Here is a 26,533-nt window from a genome sequence, read left to right on the forward strand (position 1 = left end):
TGTGGCAGCATAATTTACCCCCTTCTGAGTCAAAGTTATATTTAACCCTGAGCAGTGAAGATCATCCTTTCTCCTAGTGTTGTAGCAATGAACACTGCTATTACTTTTGAATTCGTTTGATTGTTAATAACAAATTTCATAATTGAATATATATATATATATTGTGAGGCTACATTGAAGATCTCTAGCTCTTTAAATAAGTGTCTGCAGGATGATCTTGGTTGAGGTCCAGCAATTATTCTGATTACACGCTTTTGTGCAATGAACACTCTTTTACTCAATGATGAGTTACCCCAGAATATGATGCCATAGGAAAGCAGAGAATGAAAATAGTCATGGTAAGCTAATTTACTCAGATGAATATCGCCAAAATTTGCAATGACCCTAATAGCATAAGTAGCTGAACTCAAACGTTTCAACAGATCCTCAGTGTGTTTTTTCCAGTTCAACCCCTCATCAATGCATACACCTAGAAATTTTGAATATACTACCTTAGCTACCAATTTCTGATCGAAGTCTATATTTATCAATAGTGTCATTCCATTTACTGTGTGGAACTGTATGTACATACTGTGTTTTGTCAAAGTTTAATGAGAGCCCATTTGCAGAGAACCACTTAATGATTTTCTGAAAAACATCGTTTACAATTTCACCAGTTAATTCTTGTCTGTTGGGTGTGATAGCTCATCAGCAAAAAGTACCAGCTTTGCATCTTTGTGAATATAGAATGGCAAGTCGTTAATATATATTAAGAACAGCAGAGGGCCTAAGACCGAACCTTGTGGCACCCCATTCTTGATTGTTCCCCAGTTTGAGAAATCACCAGTGTTTTGCATATTATGTGAATTGCTTATTTCAACTTTCTGCACTCTTCCAGTTAGGTATGATTTAAACCATTTGAGCGCTGTCCCATTCATACCACAGTACTTGAGCTTATCTAGAAGTATTCCATGATTTACACAATCAAAAGCCTTTGGGAGATCACAATAAATCCCAACAGGTGACTTCCGATTACTCAGAGCATTTAATATTTCATTAGTGAAAGTATATATAGCATTTTCCGTCGAAAAACCCTTCTGGAAACCAAACTTGACACTTTGATAAAACTTTATTTTTACAAAGGTGTGAAGCTACTTTACAATACATTACTTTTTCAAGAATTTTGGATAAGGCTGTCTGAAGAGAGATTGGGCGATAGTTGTTGACATCAGACGTATCCCCTTTTTATGCAGTAGTTTAACAATGGCATACTTCAGTCTATCTGGGAAAATACCCTGCTTCAGAGAGCTATTACATATGCGGCTAAGAATTCCACTTATCTCTTGGGAACAAGCTAATAAGCAACGAGACACGCAAGTTTATTAATTCCGTGTCCGTGGTATACACCGAAATCACAAAGCGTATCACCGTCCAAACTTATTTTTACGTTGGCCATGGACACAATACACACTAGCACTCTTGCGGGACAACCATCACCTCGTTGTTCTTGCTCCAGACGCGTTGCTCACGCTTTTCTCTCTCGACCTATCAATATGTTTCTATGTTGCTCAATACATCTCGCTTCACACTACACTTTCAAAATTTCTAAGTACATGGAAAATGAATTTAAACAAAATGTTAATAAATGAGAAAACATGTAGCAAACATGTAGCAGCAGAACAAATGAAAACACAAATTATATTCATGACGACTGCGCGACGTAAACAGAAATATGGTTGGACAAAGAAATAAATTTATAGCGCTCTTCCGGAAATAACTCTTTCAATCTATTATGAAAATAACACAGAAAAAAAGGAAAAAGAAACCACAGGAAACAGAAAAAAAATCTCTATCATACTGTAGTGTGACGTTCTCTCGAACCTCATATGATAAAAGTCTAAAACACAACTTAAGTCTGTTGTCTGTGTACTGCTTGTATTCCTGTAAGCTTAAAATACTACTGTCATCTTTTTAGCATATATAAAATTACACGTAAATTGTGTTTACAATAGATAGACAATAAGAATTACCTTTTCATGTCTTCTAATTATTCTACCAAAAGTACAAATAAGTGACACAGTCTAAGAACGAATGTCATCTACCCTGCACTGGCGTACAACAAAACATAATACAATTGATACTTTGTACGGAACCTTGCTAATCACGTTTTGGCTCTTATTGTGATTAGTCCTTTAGCTACAAGTGTTGTGGAATTAATGCTTGTTATTTTGTGTTATGATACACGCGGTCTCTCAAATTATTCCTTATTACTGACCTTCCCCAATAAATTGAAAATTACAGATTTTTACAGATTCCAATTCTATTTACAACATTAAATAAGTCTTTTGCTATCCTTCCTATTTTATTCTTCAATTTGCATCTTGTAGACGAATTCGGAGAAAAAAATTGAACTATTAGTACATTAACACTCATCATGCTACGAAAAATCATGAAAAATCATCTGCTTTAGTTGGCTTTGCAAACTAAAAAATAATAAAACCTCCATATTTGAGTTTAAAAATAAAATTACGTACTTTTTGCACCTCGATTCATTTTCTCTGGACACAGTTAGTTGGAAGATACATCCATGTACGGACAAATTTACAATGCCCTGTCTTATTTGCATTTACCAGTTGCCATCCTGTTGAAATTACTACTCCTGTACGTCTTTTCTAGGGTTCATTTAACTAACCCTTCTTCAATCTCTCTTGATGCACACCATTACAATAATCATCCCATCCAACATTTTTTGCTGATCCAACAAAACATATTATCCAATTACTTCCACTCCTTTACTGAATCCATTCACTCCCTCTGCCTACACTACAGCAAAGTCCCTTGCAACTTCGAACTATGATATTTCCTTTTGTTCCTCTTATCTTATCTTTCTCTTCTTGGCATGACACAGCCAATAGATCGCGAATGATTTTAATTGTTGCATACATTAAAAGCGAAGATCTCAAGCCATGCAATAAGACCACAGGTACGGCATGTATCAAAATATTGAGGTGACTTAAGTCATGGGATAAAGATATGTCTATCTACAGATGGCGGCAGTATCGCTTACTGTCATTTCTACGTAGGTGATTCATGTGAAAAGATTTCCAACGTGATTATGGCCGCGCGACGGGAATTAACAGACTTTGAACGCAATATGTCAGTTGGAGCTACACGCATGGGACATTCAATTTCGGGAATAGTTAAGGAATTCAGTATTCGAGATTCACAGTTTCAAGGGTGTGTCGAAAACACCAAATTTCAGGTATTACCTCTCACCACAGACAACACAGTGGCCGACGGCCTTCACTTGACGACCGAGAGCAGCAGCGTTTGCACAGAGTTATCAGTGCTGCCAGACTAACAACACTGCGTGATATAACAGCAGAAATCAATATGGGATGTACGACGAATGTATCCGTTAGTAGTGCGGCGAAATTTGTCGTTAATGGGCTATGACAACAGACGACCGACTCGAGTGCCTTTCTAACAGCATAACATCGCCTGCAGCGCCTGTCCTTGGTTCGTGACCATATTGGCTGGACCTAGACGACTGATAATCCTTGGCCTTGTCATATGAGTCCCCATTTCAGTTGGTAAGAGCTGGTGGTAGGTTTCGAGTGTAGCGCGGAACAAATGGCTCTAAGCACTATGGGACTTAATATCTGAGGTCATCAGTCCCCTAGACTTAGGGTTCCGGATGTTACGTTCCATAGTGCTCAGAGCCATATGAACCATTTTTATAGAGGCAGCGTGGCTCAGTATTTCTGCTTCCAAAACTTGTTGACTCCGTGCTACTTCGAGTTGATGCACCACGCTGGGCAAAAGGAAGTCCAACACGATATTAAGAGGCATTCCATGACTTTTTGTCACATCTCTCTCTCTCTCTCTCTCTCTCTGTCTTTCTCTCTCTCGCTCTCTCTCCCTTTCTCTCTCTCGACACACGTTGCTTCATTCATCTACGAACGAAATACTGGAAGTCGGGTTATGTAAGTAAATACACTCCTGGAAATGGAAAAAAGAACACATTGACACCGGTGTGTCAGACCCACCATACTTGCTCCGGACACTGCGAGAGGGCTGTACAAGCAATGATCACACGCACGGCACAGCGGACACACCAGGAACCGCGGTGTTGGCCGTCGAATGGCGCTAGCTGCGCAGCATTTGTGCACCGCCGCCGTCAGTGTCAGCCAGTTTGCCGTGGCATACGGAGCTCCATCGCAGTCTTTAACACTGGTAGCATGCCGCGACAGCGTGGACGTGAACCGTATGTGCAGTTGACGGACTTTGAGCGAGGGCGTATAGTGGGCATGCGGGAGGCCGGGTGGACGTACCGCCGAATTGCTCAACACGTGGGGCGTGAGGTCTCCACAGTACATCGATGTTGTCGCCAGTGGTCGGCGGAAGGTGCACGTGCCCGTCGACCTGGGACCGGACCGCAGCGACGCACGGATGCACGCCAAGACCGTAGGATCCTACGCAGTGCCGTAGGGGACCGCACCGCCACTTCCCAGCAAATTAGGGACACTGTTGCTCCTGGGGTATCGGCGAGGACCATTCGCAACCGTCTCCATGAAGCTGGGCTACGGTCCCGCACACCGTTAGGCCGTCTTCCGCTCACGCCCCAACATCGTGCAGCCCGCCTCCAGTGGTGTCGCGACAGGCGTGAATGGAGGGACGAATGGAGACGTGTCGTCTTCAGCGATGAGAGTCGCTTCTGCCTTGGTGCCAATGATGGTCGTATGCGTGTTTGGCGCCGTGCAGGTGAGCGCCACAATCAGGACTGCATACGACCGAGGCACACAGGGCCAACACCCGGCATCATGGTGTGGGGAGCGATCTCCTACACTGGCCGTACACCACTGGTGATCGTCGAGGGGACACTGAATAGTGCACGGTACATCGAAACCGTCATCGAACCCATCGTTCTACCATTCCTAGACCGGCAAGGGAACTTGCTGTTCCAACAGGACAATGCACGTCCGCATGTATCCCGTGCCACCCAACGTGCTCTAGAAGGTGTAAGTCAACTACCCTGGCCAGCTAGATCTCCGGATCTGTCCTCCATTGAGCATGTTTGGGACTGGATGAAGCGTCGTCTCACGCGGTCTGCACGTCCAGCACGAACGCTGGTCCAACTGAGGCGCCAGGTGGAAATGGCATGGCAAGCCGTTCCACAGGACTACATCCAGCATCTCTACGATCGTCTCCATGGGAGAATAGCAGCCTGCATTGCTGCGAAAGGTGGATATACACTGTACTAGCGCCGACATTGTGCATGCTCTGTTGCCTGTGTCTATGTGCCTGTGGTTCTGTCAGTGTGATCATGTGATGTATCTGACCCCAGGAATGTGTCAATAAAGTTTCCCCTTCCTGGGACAATGAATTCACGGTGTTCTTATTTCAATTTCCAGGAGTGTATATGTGCCAAATACATGGATTTAGCCTGATCTGATTTCTTAACACCTTCTACACTAGCGTGACAAAGATGTACGCGGTAACAGTAGTTTATCCCAGTAAAAACATCGAAAATCACGGAGCACAATGAAGGTCATAATCACAGCGGTAGCCGCCGTATCCTGAATTTGATCATGAAATATTTCAGCCGTGGCTTTTCCGACCGTCAAAGGAAGCCGCAGCACTGCTGGAGTCTGGTCGGAAATACCACGGTGCAAATACTCGTTGGTGTGAACCGTGGACATCTCAACCGGTTTGTAACAGGACCTTCCCTTCTCATTTTCTCCATAGTACATAGGCATGTTTAAATTTTTTTGTTTATAATCTGATTAAAAACGGAAAGATTAAATTACTGTTAGTGAAAAGAGCAGCAATGACATTTGTGTTCTTGCTTGTCACAAATATTGCATGTTTTTTCCCGAAGGTGTGTTTAGGCAGGAATCTAAGAGTACAGCTTAAATTGCTGCTCGTGAAACAAGCGTCAATGACATTTAGTCATGTCGCAAATATTTGGTTGTTGATTTCTGAATATTTCGCGGTTTTGCGAGGATGTCGGTGGTTTCTTGCTGGCTGACAAAACAGTTTTGAGTTGTCAGATACAGATGAACTCTTTCTATGTGAACACACCAATAATGAGACACTCGTGCATATTGTAAGATGCTAAGAAGGGCGACTGTGGCGTACGTAAATTTTGATATGTACTTTTCGTGCATCTGTAGGTGTGTAAGAGAACACTGCTCAGTTCTTTTGGTTGTTACGCGAGTATAGACAAAAGGAACTCTGAGTCTTGTATTGAAAAATACGGAATCCGGTGTTCTTGTGCTACGAGGAGAAAGAAAGACATGCACAAATAACCAAGTGAAACATGACGTTTGGTACCAAGAAAAGAATTTCGTACTTATCAGAGTAGCTGTAAAGCTTATCATTTGTCGAAACAATTGTGAAATATCGATGATAGATTTCTTAGATGTGACAAATGTTTGCAATTTTATGAATGGAGTACATTTAACAATATCAGACAATAGTGGCTGCATTTGCGAGGTGATAGACTCCTGAAACTTATCGGAGTTACTGGTAGACATTTCATAAAGCGCTATGGCGAGCGGTGTTACTCCATGTGAAAGAAAAACTTTGCTGTTGGCAAAAGGCATGAGCTCCAACCTTACTCATTGCATGGCTTCTTCTACCGTGCATGGACTGGAGTGCATGAATGGGTAAATTAGTAGAGTGACACTGTATGTTGTCAACTGTTCATAGTTACTTATTGCTTAAGCTTCCATATTCTTACACAAAAGCGGAGGCGAGATTCCAACACGTCATAGTCTCGTGAATTTGATAAGGCATCGACGGGAAATACTATTTTTGCTCTTACTAAATTATGCTTACAATTTTCTTAAAAAAAAAGTCACTTCAGTTTTACCCAATAGATTATTCATTCATGTAAATTGTACAATTAAACTCTTCCGTTTAATTTCTTTGCGCACTTTCCTATCATCTGTTCACTTCCAAGTCACAGTCTAGGTAGAAGACCTCCCAGACATCTCCGAAGCTTGTTTCCACCATAGCATGTTTGGGTGTCATCAAATCATCTTATACCGTAACAAAATTGTATGGCATCCAATTGCGTATGACAGATGGTGCTCTAGAGCACACCGTGATGAACGTTGTCCACTGCTCGATATGATATTGGTCAATATTGGGCTGACCTTGCCTCTAACATTATTACATTATTTTAATTTGATTAACTTAACCCTGAGTTGGTCCCGTGGGATGTCATATATCCTCTGACTTACATTTTGTCGTATGCGTTGTTTTTCCACATTTCATTTTCTCCTCCCCTCTCGTTCTGTAACCCAGATTGCGACAATGAACAGCCAGTCAATCAGCGGCAACCAAGGAAAATATGAAATTATTCAATTATCGTGTATCTCACACCCCGCCACACAAGTTACCCAGACAGACGACAGTGGTAAACTCTTCATTGTAAGATAAGTGTTTTTTGTACTTCTAAATTTGTATCTGTTAGTTCTACAAATCTGTTGAACAGCGAGTAATAGTAACGCATGAATCACAGGAAATCTGCATACTGAAACTTCTAGAAGACTTTGAAGGCTAAGCTGATGTTGGGTACGAATGTAATGCATGGCCAGACCATTAGAGTGATAGTGATATATAATACGAATCCTGAAAGCAACGCTGAAGCTGAAACTACCTCAAACTCCGAAGAAGAAAATGAAATTTCAGATTTTTTAATAGAAAAAGAAGGAGTTATTAAACGGAGCACGGAAATAGCCTACCACGCAGAAATAACAGAACAAGTGTTTTTAATATCATAAGAATGCATCTACATTGTGTTAGAAATTAAGCAAAACTCCAGTGAATTGTTTCCAACTATTTTGTACTGACGATTTGTTGGGGGTTATGGTCGAAAACACTGCCAGTCTACATCGAAAGTACACTGAAAATGATAAAAATAAAGTAAAAAGAAAAGACCTATCTGAATTAAAATCTTGTATCTGTCCGATGTAGGGTCTACAACTCTACATAGTCAGTGTAAACAAATGAAACAGACTAATATAGGGAAAATGCTAGGTGTCCAGTGACTTAGTGCTTTAGATTTCTTTTTCAGAGTCATTTGTTTGGTCACAAATTAAACAGAAAAAAACCTAAAACTGTAGTAAGCAAACCAGGAAAGTACAGTACTAAAATTTTTGCCTCTAGCCTTCCATTCACGAAACTTAGATATACAGTGCCAAAAAAAAAAAAATCACACACCATTTACATGTTTCCATTTCACTCAAAATTTATTGTTGTGACTTTATGTATGGAGAACGTGAAATGATTACATTTGCAGATCAATAGCACGAGTGGTCTGGGGTATCAGTTGTTGACTCATTCTGAAACACCCACATTAACACATGTTGTACGAGGGTTGGAACTCTAATAGTGGCAGCTACTTATTTACAGCTCCTAAAAAATAGATACGTGTTTCAAAGTTTTACTGACCTTCAGAGTAGTCACCAGCATTGTGTATAACGCATTGCCATCGATGTGGAAGTCGTAGGACACTCTTATCAGTGCCAGTTGTGTTGACAGTTCGAGTGACATGGTCTATTGCCCCGACGGATTTGTGGCAGTCCTGAAGCGAATGCCGTAAAATGTTTCCTTCAGTTCAGAAATCGAGTTGAACTCTCGAGGGCATAAGTCAGGGGACTACAGTAGGTTGGATTGCACTTAGCAGTCCCCATCAGTCAAACAAATCAGTAACAGCTTGCACCGTACGTGCTTGAGCATTGTTCTGCAAAATGATGGTCAGATCCTGCAGAAAGTGTCATCATTTCTGTCTCTAAGCTGGTCGTAGGTTGTGTTCCAAAAATGGACGGCATAGAGACAGAAGTGATGACACCAATGGCACCAATCGAATTGTGCATGTCGATGCTGTGGCGCGAGTGGATGATGGGCTAGTGGTGTGCGTGCCCGTAATCCCACAGCTAATAACCGGTTCGCAACAGTCCATGTTGACACGACTGCGCTCACAAGCTGTCTTACCTGTGCTGTGGTTGTTGTACGATTCGCTAGTGCTGCCCGTTCAATACGACGAACCTGGTGGGCGTGTGTGCTGTGTGGACATCCGGAACCTTGACTACGGATGTGAGAATGATCATGTGACCACTGATCATGGGTGCACCGCTGATGCAGCACGTACAACTTGTGTGGCAGTTCTCCGAAAGGACCATCCTGCCACTCTGAAGATCACAAATTGACCTCTATCAAACTCACTGGGTTGGCTGTGGGAAGCGAGTGTGCGTATCCGTGGCATGGCTGCCTACTTGCGTCACAAGTTTAAACCACACTGAGCCTTCTGGCAGTGACCATTCCCTATTAAAAGGTAGACACAGATGGCATCCTTTAGCTACATCATTACGCTATCAGCACATGTACTGTCGCCCAGGCGGCATATGCCATCATCGGATCAAAATCAACATCGTCTTTCCAAATGTACTTTTTTCCAGTGTATGTGCAGGGAAGCAACCAGGGTCAACTCGATCATTTTGTGAATGCTGCTGGAAACATGTCATGTCAGCTGCCATAGCTGAAACGATGGCATAACGCATAACTAGTTCAGGAAAGAACATAACCGTAGGTAAGTGGATTGCGAGCATATGCGTAGGCAACTGCATCAGATTCGGCGCGCAAGAACGATTTTTCGCTCGGCTAGTCACATTACTTTATCGGTTTGTTACAACATTGCTATATCGGAGTACTTGCTTGGACGATGAAAAAATCGGCCGATAATTAAATCTTCCGCAAGGCACAAAATTATCAGCCGAAGGGGAGATGCCTATATTGTTGGATATAGGGTCGCAGGTGCATTGTTTTTAGTCGGTCAATTGTTGTGCTAAGTATGAGTGTTTCAAAGGGAAGTGCAATTCATTACTGATACGTAAGTGTTGATTTTCGTGGTAGAATGGAGACCCGCGCTTAATGGTAAAAAGTTGAAGAATTACAGCGGCTGCCAATTAAAAAAGAAACTATGACTAGAAATCTCTGAAGCATTGACACAATGTTGATAGAACTAATTTTTGGAGAGAAAATGCAAATAGGCCAACACCACCATTTTGTTAAGCATAACAACTACATATCAACGATATTTATGTATTTATTGATGAATCTCTTTAAAAAATGGTTCAAAGGGCTCTGAGCACTGTGGGACTTAACATCTATGGTCATCAGTCCCCTAGAACTTAGAACTACTTAAACCTAACTAACCTAAGGACATCACACAACACCAAGTCATCATGAGACAGAGAAAAGATGAATCTCTTATTACATGACAGTAGTTTATTCATCCACAGACAATGTACGATCATCTTCGTCAGAAAATATGTAGCGTAATGAAATACTAGTGAGTATAGTAGACAAAACAAGGGTGCATAGTACCCTACACATTGCGACTCAAAATTGCGTGTAGAACTTTGAATAATTACAAAAATGCATGAAAAATTATTTTGAGTGGTATTCAGAGTTGACGTTTGCATAAAAATAAACCAGAGATCGAACACTTTTGTTCAAATTATTCATTAACGTTGAAGCAGGCACCTGATTAAACTACTAGTGACACATGGTACCAGGCCATGAATATGGTTATTTTCCACATATGTATTGCAAACATTCGATTACACTCTGTCTAGAAAGATATCATTGGACAGTATCGAATGACTTCAGTAAGTTAATTCTTATAATACTGCTGTTTCTGTGAAGTCCCATTACGATATTTTCAATGAATTGAGTAATAGCTGATTCCGTTGGACCTACTCTTGACTTCGCAAAAATTGCATTGATTTTCGTGCAAGAGACAGAATTTTTCAAGTTAATTTGTAACTATGTTTCATGACTGTCTCTGTTACTTACGACAATACTGTTTATGCAAGCCAAGTTGACACTGGACGCAGTGCTTGATGGAAGTAACCGTAAACGCATTTCCCATTAGTGGTCTTAGTTTGAGCATTTAGTACAGATAACAATGTTAATGGTCTACAGTTTCCCACTTCATGTATATCGCCCTTTTCATACAATGGTTTTATTTCTGAAAGTTTTAATCGATTTGAATATTCTTTCTGATAATGTATTTCTAATATGTGAGAATGGTTCTGACATGACAGTAGCACACTTAATTATGACAGTATCAGGCATGCAATATACATTTATTTTAGGTTACTAAACATTACAGAAGCTAGTGGTTATTATGGCCATACTGCCATGGAGCAGAACCTTTTAGTGAAGTTAAGTATTCAGAAAAATATTTGTGAATATCATGTGCCTCTGACACTAGACCATATCCTATTGCTACAGAAACTTGATAGTATTGGTATCAGAGGTACATCTACATCTGCATGTATACTCTGCATACCACTGTGAAGTATGTGGCAGAGTGTATGTCCCATTGCACCAGTTATTAGGATTTCTTCCTGTTCCATTCACGTATGAAGTGTGGGAGGAAGTATTGTTTGAATGACTCTGTGTGTGCAGTAATTATTCTAATCTTATCCTCATGATCCCTCTGTGAGTGATGTAGGGGGTTGTAGTATATCCCTCATATATATTTCATCAGTAGAGTTTCCCAGCATAGTTTACTTCTATCTTCAGGCGACTTCCAGTCCAGTTCCTTCAGTATCTCTGTGACACTCTCTCACCGATTAAACAAACCTGTTGCTACTTGTACTGCCCTTCTCTATATTCGTTTCAACATTCCCTGTCAGTCCTGTCTGGTACGTGTCCCATAGACATGAGCAATATTCTAGAACCAGTTGCATTAGTGATTTGTAAGCATTAGCAAACTCCTTTGTAGACTGGGTGCATTTCTATAGTATTCTATCAATAAACTGAAGTCTACCACTTACTTTGAACCTATATGATCATTCCGTTTCGTATCCCTATAAAGTATTACACCCAGGTATTTTTATGAGTTGGCCAATTCCAACAGTGACTCATTGCTATTAGTCATAGGATATTACAATTTTCGATTTGTGAAGTGCCATTCTGAAAATTTAAAACAAGTTGAGAATCTCTGCACCACGTTGAAATCTTATCAAGATCTGACTGAATATTTATGCAGCTTCTTTCAGATAGTATTTCGTTACAGATAACTGCATCATCTGCAGCAAGCTGATTTTACTATTGATATCGTGTGCAAGGTCATTGATATACAATATGAACAGCAAGGATCCCAACACACTTCTTTGGGGCACAACTAGAGTTACTTCTACATCTGATGATGGCTCTCCATCCATGGTAACATGCTGTGTGCCCACTACCAAAAAGTCCTCAATCCAGTCACAAATTTCACTTGATACACCATATGATCATACTTCTGACAATAAGCGTAGGTGCTTTTTGGAAATCAATAAATACTGCATTTACCTGTTTACCTTCATCCAAAGCTTTCAGCGTGTCATGTGAGAAAAGTGTGAGTTGGGTTTCATATGATCAATGTTTCCAAAATTGAGAAGGTCATTCTGGTCATTATATTTGAGCTCATAATATGTTCTAAGATTCTGCAACAAATCAGTGTCAAGGATATTGGATGGTAGTTTTGTGCATTGCTTCTACTGCCCTTCTTGTAGAGGGGTGTGACCTATGCCTTTTTCCAAGAACTGAGCATGGTTTTTTGTTCGAGTGATCTACAATAGATTAAAGTTAGATGAGGGGCTCGCTCAACTGCAAATTCAGTACACAATTTGACAGGGATTCCATTGAGACCTAGCGCTTTGTTCTGTTTTAACTACTTCAGCTGTTTCTCAACACCACCAATACTAATACTTATTTCATTCATCAGGACTAAAATGGGGCAATTCTGGATTTTCCTTTCCAATGCGACATTTGAAAATGGAGTTGGACACTTTAGCTTTTCAGATTTTGCTTTACTACCCTGAATTTCAGTTCTTGTCTCATTCACTAGGAACTGGACACTGCCTTTGATACCACTAACAGTCATTCCCAAGCAACTGGCTTAGATCATATCTTACTGGTCGCAAGCAAGTAGTAGAAAGACAATGAGATATGTTAATAAGTCAATCAGACATTATTATGATTACAAAGATGTAAATTATCCTTTTTTATACATGAAAATTACCTAGCATTAATCAAACAGTGTCGTAGCACTATCCAGTTTGCAGATTACACAAGCCATTTAGTCAGTTGGAAGACACCAGAAATGTTACAGGCAACACTATCCGAGACATTAACTAATGTTGTGAACTGCCAAAACAAACTAATAATAAATAAAGGTATAACAGTAGCGTTAAATTTTCATGATGTTGATAGGAACAGTGAAGAGGATATAAAAATGCAGATATCAAACACAGATATTGCAAGTGTAGTGAATACAAAACTTTTGGGATCTGGCTGCAAGATAACCTTAGATGGCATACTCACATTGATAATATACCATATACTATTTAATAAGAGTGCTTGAAGGACTGTCTAATGATTGTTTATTGTGCTAAATAAATGTAAATATCGTGTGATTAGGGCCTCCCGTCGGGTAGACCGTTCGCCGGGTACAAGTCTTTCTATTTGACACTACTTCGGTGACTTACGTGTCGATGGGGATGAAATGATGCTGATTAGGACAATGCAAAACCCAGTCCCTGAGCGGAGAAAATCTCTGACCCAGCAGGGAGTCGAACCCGGGCTCTTAGGATTGACATTCTGTCGCACTGACCACTCAGCTACCAGGGTGGACTGTTGTGCTAATATACTCTTTATTTTGAAGTTTGGGGCCACTTTCTTGGATACTCATCATCCTGCCTAAAACTCTTCTGGATGCATAAAAGGATAGCGAAAATCATGGCTGGAATAAAAAAAAAAGAACAAACCTTGCAGACCACTATTTAAAATGATGAGGATTCTTCCTCTTCCATGTATTTACATCTTTGAAAGTACACTGTTCATTAAGAAATATGCAATAACAAATCCTAATGTGCTCCTCAAAACTAAAAATGTGCATCAACATGATGCAAGACAGAAAACTAACATGCTCCAAATAAAAACCAATTTGCATCAAAAAAGAACATTACACCTTGGTAAAATTATTTACGATAAGCTTCCAAAAGAAATGAAAGTAATAACTGATCTAAGAAATTTAAAGCTGTATGAAAAGAATGTCTGTTAATGCATTGCTTCTATAGTCTGGAAAAGTTCCTCCAAAACCTTTGAGAGCCTAAAAGAGTTAATGTTACACTTATAAGCCACATTGTTTATCATCTACTAAAACATTGTGCAAATGTGACTATCTGCTTATAGCGTGTAGGCTAAAGACTATAACCATTAATATTATTTTATTCACATTTTCAGTTGTAATTTTCTAGCTAAAATAGTTTAATTATAAGTTAGAGATGAAAAAATGTATTAATTATTGTAAAAATGAAGATATTTGCACTGAATTGTCCAATATCTGATGTTCTGTGCTCTACATGTTAGATGTACTGGACCTAATAAATAAAATAAAATACAATACAGTACGCTTATGGAATACACCATTTTGTTACAGAAGTAACAAAGGACAGTTTTCTGTGGGAATTTTTTCATGATCTTCTCTTTGTTTACCATCAAGGGGTCTTACGAAATTATTATGCATGCAACATATTTTTGTAACGTTTTCACAAAAATCAAGATTTGTATCAAGAGACTGGTTTAATATGCTCCACAATTACTGTGAAGAATGCCTAAAGAACACCACAATTTGTGAGCTCTACATAGTCTGTTAATTAAAACTTATTTCGCATATGGCAAATTCCTTTTTTGAATAAGGCCTTAACTCAAGTTCTCATAAACTAAATTATTCAGTACCAACACACATATATAGCATTGCTGTTCACTGTGTGTCATCTTGTAAACAACTTATATCAGGAATGTTTAAATTGTTTTGTGAAAATAACATCCAAAAATTTGTGTTTTTAAATGTATACAAAAAGGTTGAAGGTATTTCCACAATTCATCACATATATCTCTTATTTATCAGTGAGTGAGTAAGAAAGCATATTGGTCAAACTCAGCAAAGGAAATATTGATCCTTCAGATTTAAGTCAGCAGAAATAGGAAATAAAAAAAACTACAGTGTGGTGGTAGACTGTAAAAATCATACCACCTTCGTGATGCACACTGGATAAATATCACTGAAATTCGCATGTCCCACCTGCTTGAAATTAAAAAAAAGGGGAGGTGTTTTCAATCTCTTCATGTACTTCACTTGTTCTTCATATTGCAGGCATAATTCGAGAAGTTAATAAATTCTTTTCTGTGGATAGTAGTTACTATACTCAAATAGTATCTCGTGGATGATCTATGATGAATAAATTTCTAACTGAAGTGTTTGCTACTGCTTCACCATCTTGCACCATAACCTAACATCATCATTGTATTATGGTATGAAGCTTGTACATGGAATCAGTAGGTTCAATTGATTCCCAATACAGGCCTATTGGTTGTCTGCAGTATGAAATACGAAATACAATGGAAACTGTGAAAATGGGACTGTCATTCCAGAAACAGATGGTTAGGAATCTAATAAAGTTACTGTACTCACAGGAAACTCTTGGTGACACTATTTCATTGAGGTACCATTAAATAAACTGTATAACATTCTGAGTAAAATGTATTTATCAAATCAAGGGCTGCAAAAGTGAGTGAGAATTTAAAAATGTGTATTTAGAACATTTATGTTGCCGTGTCACTATGGCTGGTGTATAATCATTCTGAAGTATTCAGAAAAGACATTCTTTTCCAGGCTGGAGATGATAGTTATCCTGAAAACTTCCTATATTCGAGGTATTTTTATGAGTTTCAATCTATGTACAACTCGGTTGGCCTTGTGTTGTGCATTGGTCACATTTGTACAGCTGGGAAATGAATTGACTGCAAACAAGGTAATTTCTTTTAATGACCAAACTCAGAATCAATGAAGTTACTTAACATAGTTTTTTTATAGACTAGGGAAGAATTTTTTTGTTTTTCTGAAAGTACCTGTACATCATTTGTATTAAATTTATTATATGCATCAAATACATATACATTAAACAAATGTGACTTGTGTTGTCTTTTCAGATATTTGTTGTTCTCACATACTTCAACATTCTTGCACAGTTAATGTCGATGGTTTTTGTAAGAGGAGTGGCAGAATTAGCTGAAGCTGTAGTTTCTGTCAGACGTATTCAGGTAACAAATTAATTTGTTGTGTTCCTCACAGATTTTATTCAGATGTAGAAATATTTGTATAAGCTTGTGTCTGCTTCAATGTTTACTTTAATTGTAAATACAACAAAATAACACAAAACAATGAAATGTCTCTTACTGCTCCACGCATGTGCAACAGGTTGCAGAAAGTTCAACAAATACTATGAACACCACTGTTCCAAGAAATATTTCAAAGGAAAATAAAAATGTTTAGCAGTAGTTGCAGTTGATGTCCATATCCTACAAATACTTGCAAAAATAAATTAAAAAGAAAGGGAATAGGAATTTATTGTGAAACACTTTTCTTGGGAACTGTGGGTTACTTTGCAGAATATATTACATTTTTCACAGACTCCAACTGGGTTGTGTACATCTTACCAGTGAGCCAATACAATTAGTTTTTCCTTTATTAGTCCTCAGTTGCTTTTTCATTGTTTAGTCTTATACTCCGAGTTTAATGGCAAGTATTTACACAGTTAGTTTTACAATCTCAGTTTATATGGTAATATTATCAATAGAAGCACTGCTGATTACCGTAACTCTTGTTATTAATTGTATGAGAGAAATTAGATGTGTGTGAAATGACAAGGTACTTGGGTATAACTACAATATATTTGCCCCGTATATATACAATGAAGAGCCAAAGAAACAGGTACACCTGCCGAATATCGTGTAGGTCCCTTGCGAGCATGCAGATGTGCCGCAATACGACATGGTATGGACTCGACTAATGTTTGAACTAGTGCTGGAGGGAACTGACACCATGAATCCTGCAGGGCTGCCCATAAACCTGTAACAGTACAAGGGGGTGGAGATCTCTCCTGAACAGCACGTTGCAAGGCATCCCAGATATGCTGAATAATGTTCATGTCTGGGGAGTTTGGTGCCCAGCGGAAGTGTTTAAACTCACAAAGGTGCTCCTGGAGCCACTTCCTAGCAGTTCTGGATGTGTGGGATGTTGCATTGTCCTCATGGAATTGCCCAAGTCCTTCAGAATGAGAAATGGACATACGTGGATGCAGGTGATGAGACAGGTTGCTTACATATATGTCGCCTGCAAGAGTCATATCTAGATTTGTCAGAGGTCCCATATCACTCCAACTGTACATTCCCCACACCTTTACAGGGCCTCCACCAGCTTTAACAGTCTCCTCTTGGTATGCAGGGTCCATATTCATAAGGTTGTCTCCATACCTGTACACATCCATCCACTCTATACAATTAGAAACAAGGCTTGTCCAACCATGCCACATGTTTCCAGTCACTGTTGACTGGTCCAGGCAAGGTGTAAAACTTTGTGTCGTGCAGTCATCAAGGCTACACAAGTGGGCCTTCTGCTCCGAAAGCTGATATCAATGATGTTTCGTAGAATGGTTCGCACGCTGACACTTGTTGTAACCCAGCATTGAAATCTGCAGCAATCTTTGGAAGGGTTGCACTTCTGTCACACTGAATGAATCTCTTCAGTCACTCCCGTGCTTGCAGGATTGTTTTCCAGCTGCAGCAATGTTAGAGACTTGATGTTGTATTGGATTCCTGATCCTCACGGTACACTCATGAAATGGTCGTATGGGATAATCCCTACTTCATAGCTACCTCATAGATGATGTGTCCCATCGCTCGCATGCTGACTATAACACCATGTTCAAACTGTCTTAAATCTCGATATTTTGCCATTGTGGCAGCAGCAACCCAAGATAACAACTACACCAGACAGTTGTTGTCCTATGTAGGCATCACTGACCGCAGCGCCTTATTATGCCTGTTTAAATATCTCTGTATTTGAATATGCTTGCCTATACCAGTTCCCTCCAGTTTAGAACTTAAAAGCTTTAAGAATGCTTTAAATGTTCCAAAAATAACTCAAAATCAGCAGATGGATCCCAGTGCATCATGATTATTACTGCGTACTAACCATCACTTCTACATCTACTGCACATGCTTCAGAATGCTAAATGCTGTATAATTGGAAGAAGTATTTTGTATCACTTCTAAGTATGAATGGAATCCCTGGCCTGAGCTTCACTTCCCAGAATTTTTGTGGTCTATGAAGAACTATAAATTTTAACATAGGGTTCTTACTCAAAGAGGGCAAAATGAAGTGAAACAAAGCTACAGAACCATGCTTAATAACTAGACAAGCAAGTTACAATGATGCTGCCATACATCACTGCTAAACAGCTGGGCAGCCTTACAGCACACAAGAATCACATTTGAAATTGATCATATTGCCTGGGATTTATATGTGACCAGTGACTGATCACTGCTATTTGCCCACACGCACCTGTGATATACAAAGTGATCAATTGCTTTTGCGATTGATTGCTGCAGTCTCCTACTCATCTATGGGACCCTTTAAATAGAAGAAACTGGATCAGTCTAAGAGGAACATAATAGAACAAATCTTTGAGTAGAGCTATCAAGAAATGACAATTTCTTTCAAGGGGAATAATCACATGAGGCTTGCCAGGAATGGCACAAGGAAAAATAAGTCACTAAGAAATCTTAAACATGGGTTTGGTGAAGAAATGTGTGGTACGAGAAGTGCAGATGACAAATATAGGATTTTGTAACTACATATAGAGAAGATGAAATATAAATTTAAAAAATCAGAAAATTAAATACAAAGATCAAATAGATAGAGCTAATAAGGAAAGCATGACTGCATGAAGATAAATAGTGTTGAAAGAAAAAATGGAATGTAACATAACAGTACAAGTTGAGATAGATTCTTTATTGTGATTTATAAATTACTATAAAATGTATAGCTGTTCACTAAAATTTTGGGATTGATCCATGTTGGAAAGATCATAAATGATGATGCAGGTACTCCAAATAACTCCAGTAATAAAATTTGTAGTATGATGCTTATTGTTATGGATGCTTCGTGGATCAGAAATCAGTGCTCGTTTTCTTTTATGGGGAGCTTCTTCTGATCAGCCTGAAAAATACTGGTACTTTGGGGAACGGATGGTACAATACTCCTAATTTTTTATTCCATTGGCATGCTTTCAAGATGCACTGTTTTTTAACAGGTGTGCCAATTAATATAAAAATTGGTTAAAGGAAAGGTTGCAGGAAAGCATACAGTCCAAAAGGCATGTTTTAAATTTGGCTTTCTGAAAGTGGTAATCATAAAGAGACCTGAGGACATTTAAAGGCCAGGGTTTTAGTGCGTGAGACAGGGAATTTGAAATTGCCTTGATGAAGCTGATTCACAAAATACAATTTCAGCAAACAGTAGGTTGTGAAATACATATTTTCATTATTTTAATGAAACATGTTTCATTGCTGCTGCAAAGGGAAGAGGGGTCTGTTCATACTAGCAAGTAATATGGATAGAATAATTCATTGTTTAGTAATGTATTAATAAGATTGGTGCTGTACAAACTACGTTTTACTTATATTCCTGTAAAAATTACTGTAAGAAGGTAATATATTACTTAAAGTCCACAGCTGAAATGAGTTATTTGTATGAGAACATTTTTCCTACAAAATATGGGTGGCTAGGCACAATAAAATAATGTGAAAAAATTACACGTGGAGAAAACAGGAAATACAATGGCAGCTAGACTGTTAATGGATATTATATTAGCAAATGTTTAGGCCAAGTGACTTATAGGACTGTATAATGGAAGAGAAAGGTATCCCTTACAGACACATTTCTGAAGGGATAATCTAAGTGAAGATTTCACAAGAAGTGAAGTGAATTAGTTGAAGTGATACATATAAACTGCTGTTCATTCCAGAAATGGAATAATTGGTATCCCCACCAATATATAAGACTACATAGTGGTTTGTATGTATCCACATGACTTTGGTTTCAGAAGAGTCATACTTTGTGATGAAGAAAGGCAGAAGTGTAGTACTCATTGCAACCACAATTATTCAGGCAAGAATTGTATCGTCAGGACACTAGGTTTAAGAAGAATATAGTGAAACTCTATAATAATAGTCAACAGAATGCCACTCTGAAGTGACTGTCACTGGAAAAACTGTTCTTAGCTGTAATATTCTCAAAGGTTCAGTAAAAGATGTGATGTAATTTGGCTCTTAAGCAGCTGGAATTATGGCTTTACTAAAGTATTTCAACGTGGATTTTCTGAAAGAGTCATATAGAAAGCTTGAACTTGAAGTATTACTTGGTTCTTTCAATTTGACAACAGTTATTGAGTTTCCTACTCGGGTGGTACAGGAAAGCAGCACACTGATAGATAACGTTTTCGTAGACCAAGGTAAATTTAGTCAAATAAACACTTTTCCTGTTAAGAATGGTCTGTCTGATCATGATGCAGCCAGTTACAGTACCGTATATGAGATAGCTCCATACAGTAAAGCAGAACAGTCCTCCAAAATAGTGTGTTCTATTAACAATTTAACACCTCAAAATTTTAGGGAAAGCTTGCAGCAGACTGGGATGAGGTGTACAGGGAACATGATGCTGATTTAAAATTTAACCTATTTCATATCTTTGTGAGTATATTTGAAAACAGTTTCCCTAAGAAAACAGTGAAATATAATTGTAAGAAACCACGTAAAAAGCTATGGCTTACTAAAGGGATAAAAATATCTTGTAAACAGAAAAGGGACATGTATCTTATAGCTAGGAGGAGTAATGATCCCAAAACAGTGAAGCATTATAAAAACTACTGCATATTAAGAAAAGTTATTAAAAAGTCCATAAGTATGTGCATTATGTCTGAGATTAGCACATCTGATAATAAAATTAAAACAATTTGGAATATTGTGAAAAGGGAAACAGGGCAACTGGGAGCACAGGAAGACTGTATTTCTATCAAACACAATGAAAATAATAGAGGGAAACATTCCACATGGGAAAAATATATCTAAAAACAAAGATGATGTGACTTACCAAACGAAAGTGCTGGCAGGTCGATAGACACACAAACAAACACAAACATACACACAAAATTCAAGCTTTCGCAACAAACGGCTGCTTCATCAGGAAAGAGGGAAGGAGAGGGAAAGACGAAAGGATGTGGGTTTTAAGGGAGAGGGTAAGGAGTCATTCCAATCCCGGGAGCGGAAAGACTTACCTTAGGGGGAAAAAAGGACAGGTATACACTCGCGCACACACACATATCCATCCGCACATACACAGACACAAGCAGACATTTCAGTCCTCTGAGTGGGGAGGTATCAAGAATGGTCTCCCACAGGGTTCAGTCTTGGGTCCCTTATTGTTCTTAGTATATATTAACGACTTGCCACTCTGTATTCATGAAGATGCAAAGTTAGTTCTTTTTACTGACGATACAAGTATATTAATCACACCCAAGAAGCAAGAATCAGCTGAGGAAATTTTTGAATAATGTATTTCAGAAATTATTAAGTAGTTCTCTGCAATTGGACTCTCACTAAATTTTGAGAAAACACAGTTTATACAATTGTGTACAGTAAATGCCATAACACCATTGATAAATATAGACTATGAACGGAAGTCTGTTGCTAAGGCAGAAATACTCAAAATTTCTGGGTGTGTGCATTGATGATAAATTGAATTGGATGGAACACATCAATGATCTGCTGAAACGGTTAGGTTCAGCTTCTTATGCTATTAGGGTTATTGCAAATTTTGGTGATAAACATATCAGTAAATTAGCCTACTATGTCTATTTTCATTCACTGCTTTCATATGGTGTCATATTTTGGGGCAATTCATCATTAAGAGAGAAAGTATTCATTGCACAAAAGCATGTAATCAGAATAATAGCTGGAGCCCACCCAAGATTACCTTGCAGACATTTATTTAAGGAACTCAGGATATTCACAGTACCTTTGCAATACATATATTCACTTACGAAATTTGTCATTAATAACCCATCCCAATTCAAAAATAACAGCGAAGTGCATAGTTACACCACTAGAAGAAAGGATGATATTCACTATTCTAGATTAAATCTCACTTTGGCACAGAAAGGGGTGAATTATGCTGCTACAAAAATCTGTGGTCATATGGCAAATAGTATTAAAAGTCTGACAGATAGCCAACTAACATTTAAAAGCAAATTAAAAGAATTTCTGAATGACAACTCCTTCTACTCAATAGATCAATTCTTATATATGAAGTGATAACAGAAAATAATTAATTAATTAGTGTAAAGAAAACTTATGTTAAAGTGACACATTCCACATCATTATGAAATGTCATATTTATGATCTATGGAACAAGTATTAATGTATGTATGTATGTATCACCCTTTTTGGACAGCTGATAATGATGAGGCCAAAGGGTATTAGGGATTTCAGTTTATGTGGGATGAGGGAACAGTCTTTGCTCAAACCATAAAGACTTTAAGCGATTTGTTGGTCACTAGTACCTGTGAGGTAGACTCTGTGAGTGCTGTTTAGTCCACATAATTGACAACAGTGGATAATATGAGGTCTACTTATTTCTTTTCTCATTCAACCAGGGATCATCTCATGATAATAAATGACTTGTCATCATAATACAATGAAAATAGATAGAACGGAATATGCATTCACACAGAAAATTATATTTTTATGGGGATAGGGTTGGTGGTTAGCCATGGCCTAACTGAAAGAACTGTCCCAACATTTATCTCAAATGATTTAGGAAACTGGCCGGGCAGAGCAGACTCCCTCCTCCTGAATATAAGATCAGTGCCATAACAACATGACTTGGCTGGTCCCTGCTGTAATCATTCAACAGCATCATTATCTGTAAGAGACTAGTGATGTACTAAATTTCTGAGAATTATGAGTTTTTAATTTATAACATGTACTGTAATAATTGTTTTATAATGACAGAAAGGTAGCAAGTGGAAAAGAATTCACAGTAAATAATGGAGGGTCAAATGATATGAGGATATGGTAAATACACTATGTGATCAAAAGTATCCAGACACCCCCAGAAATGTACGTTTTTCATATTAGGTGCATTTTGCTGCCATCTACTGCCAGGTACTCCATATCAGTGATCTCAGTAGTCATTAGACATCATGAGGGAGCGGAATGGAGCACTCATGGACTTCGAATGTGGTCAGGTGATTGGGTGTCACTTGTGTCATACATCTGTACATGAGATTTCCACACTCCTAAACATCCCTAGGTCCACTGTTTCCGATGTGATAGTGACGTGGAAATGTGAAGGGACATGTACAGCACAAAAGCATTCAGGTCGACCACGTCTGTTGATTGACGGAGACTGTGATGTGATGTGTAATAGGCAGACATCTATCCAGACCATCACACAAGAATTCCAAACTGCATGAGGATCCACTGCAAGTACTATGACATTTAGGCGGGAGGTGAGAAAACTTGGATTTCATGGTCGGGTAGCTGCTCATAAGCCACACATCATGCCGGTAAATGCCAAACAACACTTTACTTGATGTAAGGAGCGTAAACATTGGATGATTGAACAGGTAAAAAATGATGAGTGGACTGATGAATCACGGTACACAATGTGGCGATCCGATGGCAGCATGTTAGTGCCAACAGTAAAATTCGGAGGTGGTGGTGTTATGGTGTGCTCATGTTTTTCATGGAGGGGACTTGCACACCTTATTGTTTGTGTGGCACTATCACTGCACAGGCCTACATTGATGTTTCAAGCAACTTTTAAGCACTTTTGAAGAGCAATTCGGGGATGGTGACTGCATCTTTCAACACGATCAAGCACCTGTTCATGATGGATGACTTGTGGCAGAATGGTTACATGACAATAACATTCCTGTATTAGACTAGTCTGCACAGATTCCTGACCTGAATCCTGTAGAACACCTTTGGGATGTTTTGGAATGCTGACTTCTTGTCAGGCCTCATCGACTGACATCAGTACCTTTCCTCAGTGCAGCAATCCATGAAGAATGAACTACCATTCCCCAAGAAACCTTCCAGCACCTGATTGAATGTATGCCTGTGAGTGGAACTTGTCATCAAGGCTAAAGGTGTGCCAACACCATACTGAATTCCGTGATTACCGATGGAGGGCGCCTCAAAGTTGTAAGTCATTTTCAGCCAGGTGTCCGGATACTTTTGATCACATAGTGTATGGGACATGCTCCCTATTATGGAATTGCAGAGTGGGAGAGAGATCTTTCTAGTTTAATTGCTTAAGAGATGTTATTTTTTCTATTAGGCATTCCTTTTGAATGAAGAATTAATTGAGACAAGAACCTCAACCATTTTGGCTGTAAATAACGTGAATCATGAAAATAACAAAGAGTTAAAGGGAGAGATAGCAGTTAGTTTGGAACACGTCTCTGCTAAATGGACGGAAACTCTCACCAACAATACTCTGGATGATGTAAACTTGAGAGTTTATAAGGGTGAACTGCTTGGAGTTGTGGGCCCTGTTGGATCTGGCAAGGTATGTTGGAATTCTGTGCTTTCAATAACAGTAACAGCTAATGATGTTCTGTCTTTACAATTAAGATAGTGAATCCAGTGAATGATCTAATATCTGGTTTAAGGTCTACTGGTTTATTTTTGCTTCACTGAGTTATAGTACTTTTAATGGCCATATTCCCAACTGTTTGTACTTCATTCACATGCAGTACATACATAGCTGAAGAGTTGTGTACGTATAGTTTTTAGATACCTATTCTGAGATTATGTCCATTGATGACAATGCCATGTATAATTTGTGTAGGAGATGATGATTTCTATTTTGTACTACTCACAAAGATGATGTGTCCACATCTATGGTGTACTTTCGAATGAACACATGCTAGTCTTAACAAAGTTCTTTTGTAAACTAACAACCTTGTGGAAAATTGTGGGAACAACGATTCACAAAAAAGTACAAATTATCTTGGTTGCACAAACTTTGTTGATTCACTAGGAAAACAGTTGCAACACATACTGAGGATACACATTACTTCAAAAACAGAGGTACTTCACATTTTCATTTTCAATCTTAGTCTTCAGCTAATCATGTCATTTCTTCTGGAGAGTGGAGCTCCTGGGACAAATGAATATTCATGCTACATGCCCTGTCTTGGTGCAGACTGGCTATTAAAGGGAAGAAACTGCAAAGATACCTGTGGAGGCTTGTCCAGCAATGGCCTTGTCAGCGGTTGCGTAAGTTGGCATAGATGTTGGGTGTGCATGTTTATCTGGTGACATTGCAGAGTTAACAGCCTGTGTGTGAAGCAAGATAGGCATCAGTTGATGATGGCTGCCCAACTTTCAATGTCATCCATATAAAGCAAATGGTTGAAGGAAACCTGGGTCGTTTTGAAGTTCACATATTTTAGTAACAACAAAGAGAATCTCAAGTTGTATTGTTGTTGTGAAATAGGGTAACAGACTGGATCTACCTGTTTATTTGCTGTGTGATCATCATCACAAGTGTCCTGCACTAAAAGAAGGGGTGATGCCTGCAGGATGTCAAAATGGGAAATAATCGTTCTTTCTTTCCTTCACACCAATGTACTGTCTAAACACCCTCATTGTTGATTCAGAGTTGAGTCTCCGCATGGATGTCAATGTTAAAATTATATCGAAAATCTGCTCCAAGAATTGGTTCAGCGACATCCACAATCAGAAAAGTCTGCTGGAAATTCTTCTAGAAACCCAAACTCACCACCTCAATGCATTGTCAAAAATAGGTATCTTCAAGTTGTTAGTGGCAGTGAGCCAGAAAGCAACAGAAGATTGGTCTTCAGACTTCGCCGGTGGATATAGGCTGATGTCGGATCCCAAGTAGATTAAATATCTTTTGGACACACACACTTTCTGGATGTATAAGTGATGTGGTGTACCAACTTTGTGATCCATGATTTGTCAAGTTGATGTGACAAGAAGAGTCACATGTCCAATAGTAGTAAGGGATTTGTCTTCTTGAGAACAATTGTTATGAGTCAGGAACAATTTTTATGAGCCAATGTCAAATCATGTGATATGGTAGATATTTCAGTTGTTGCAGTGGTACAGTATCATTGCACATTATGATGAGCTGTCATGCCTACACTACCATGTTGGCAATTACACAAAGGTGTACATTCTGAAGCCAACCGTTCAAAGTGGGAATGATACCAACACTGTCATAAGTGTGTGCTGATATCATGGCAAGCACTGGATTGTGCAATAGGCTCAAGAATACTGGGACTTGCTGGAAGTTGCCTGGAGTGTTATTTGCTGCCACAGCATACTTGACCAAAAGAGGCATCTGCTTGATCAACAATGATGCCAATGTTGTGTCCGACACTTCAGCTTCAGAATGAGGTTTTCACTCTGCAGCGGAGTGTGCACTGATATGAAATTTCCTGGCAGATTAAAACTGTGTGCCGGACCGAGACTCGAACTCGGGACCTTTGCCTTTCGTGGGCAAGTATTCTACCATCTGAGCTATCCAAGCACAACTCATGCCCTG

At 39.0% G+C, this 26,533-nt stretch overlaps 1 protein-coding gene across 1 annotated transcript in view; it reads left to right on the plus strand.

Annotated features, from left to right (window-relative positions):
- Window positions 1-26,533, plus strand: part of LOC126162590 (ATP-binding cassette sub-family C member 4-like) — a 262,712-nt gene that overhangs the window by 136,784 nt on the left and 99,395 nt on the right. Inside the window, exons 7-9 of the mRNA XM_049919191.1 lie at window positions 15,725-15,863; window positions 16,042-16,152; window positions 24,296-24,526. Coding sequence (XP_049775148.1) covers window positions 15,725-15,863; window positions 16,042-16,152; window positions 24,296-24,526 — 481 coding nt within the window. The remainder of the gene's footprint in view (window positions 1-15,724; window positions 15,864-16,041; window positions 16,153-24,295; window positions 24,527-26,533) is intronic.

The sequence above is a fragment of the Schistocerca cancellata genome, chromosome 2, assembly GCF_023864275.1.
Source record: "Schistocerca cancellata isolate TAMUIC-IGC-003103 chromosome 2, iqSchCanc2.1, whole genome shotgun sequence".
NCBI classification, from domain to species: domain Eukaryota; kingdom Metazoa; phylum Arthropoda; class Insecta; order Orthoptera; family Acrididae; genus Schistocerca; species Schistocerca cancellata.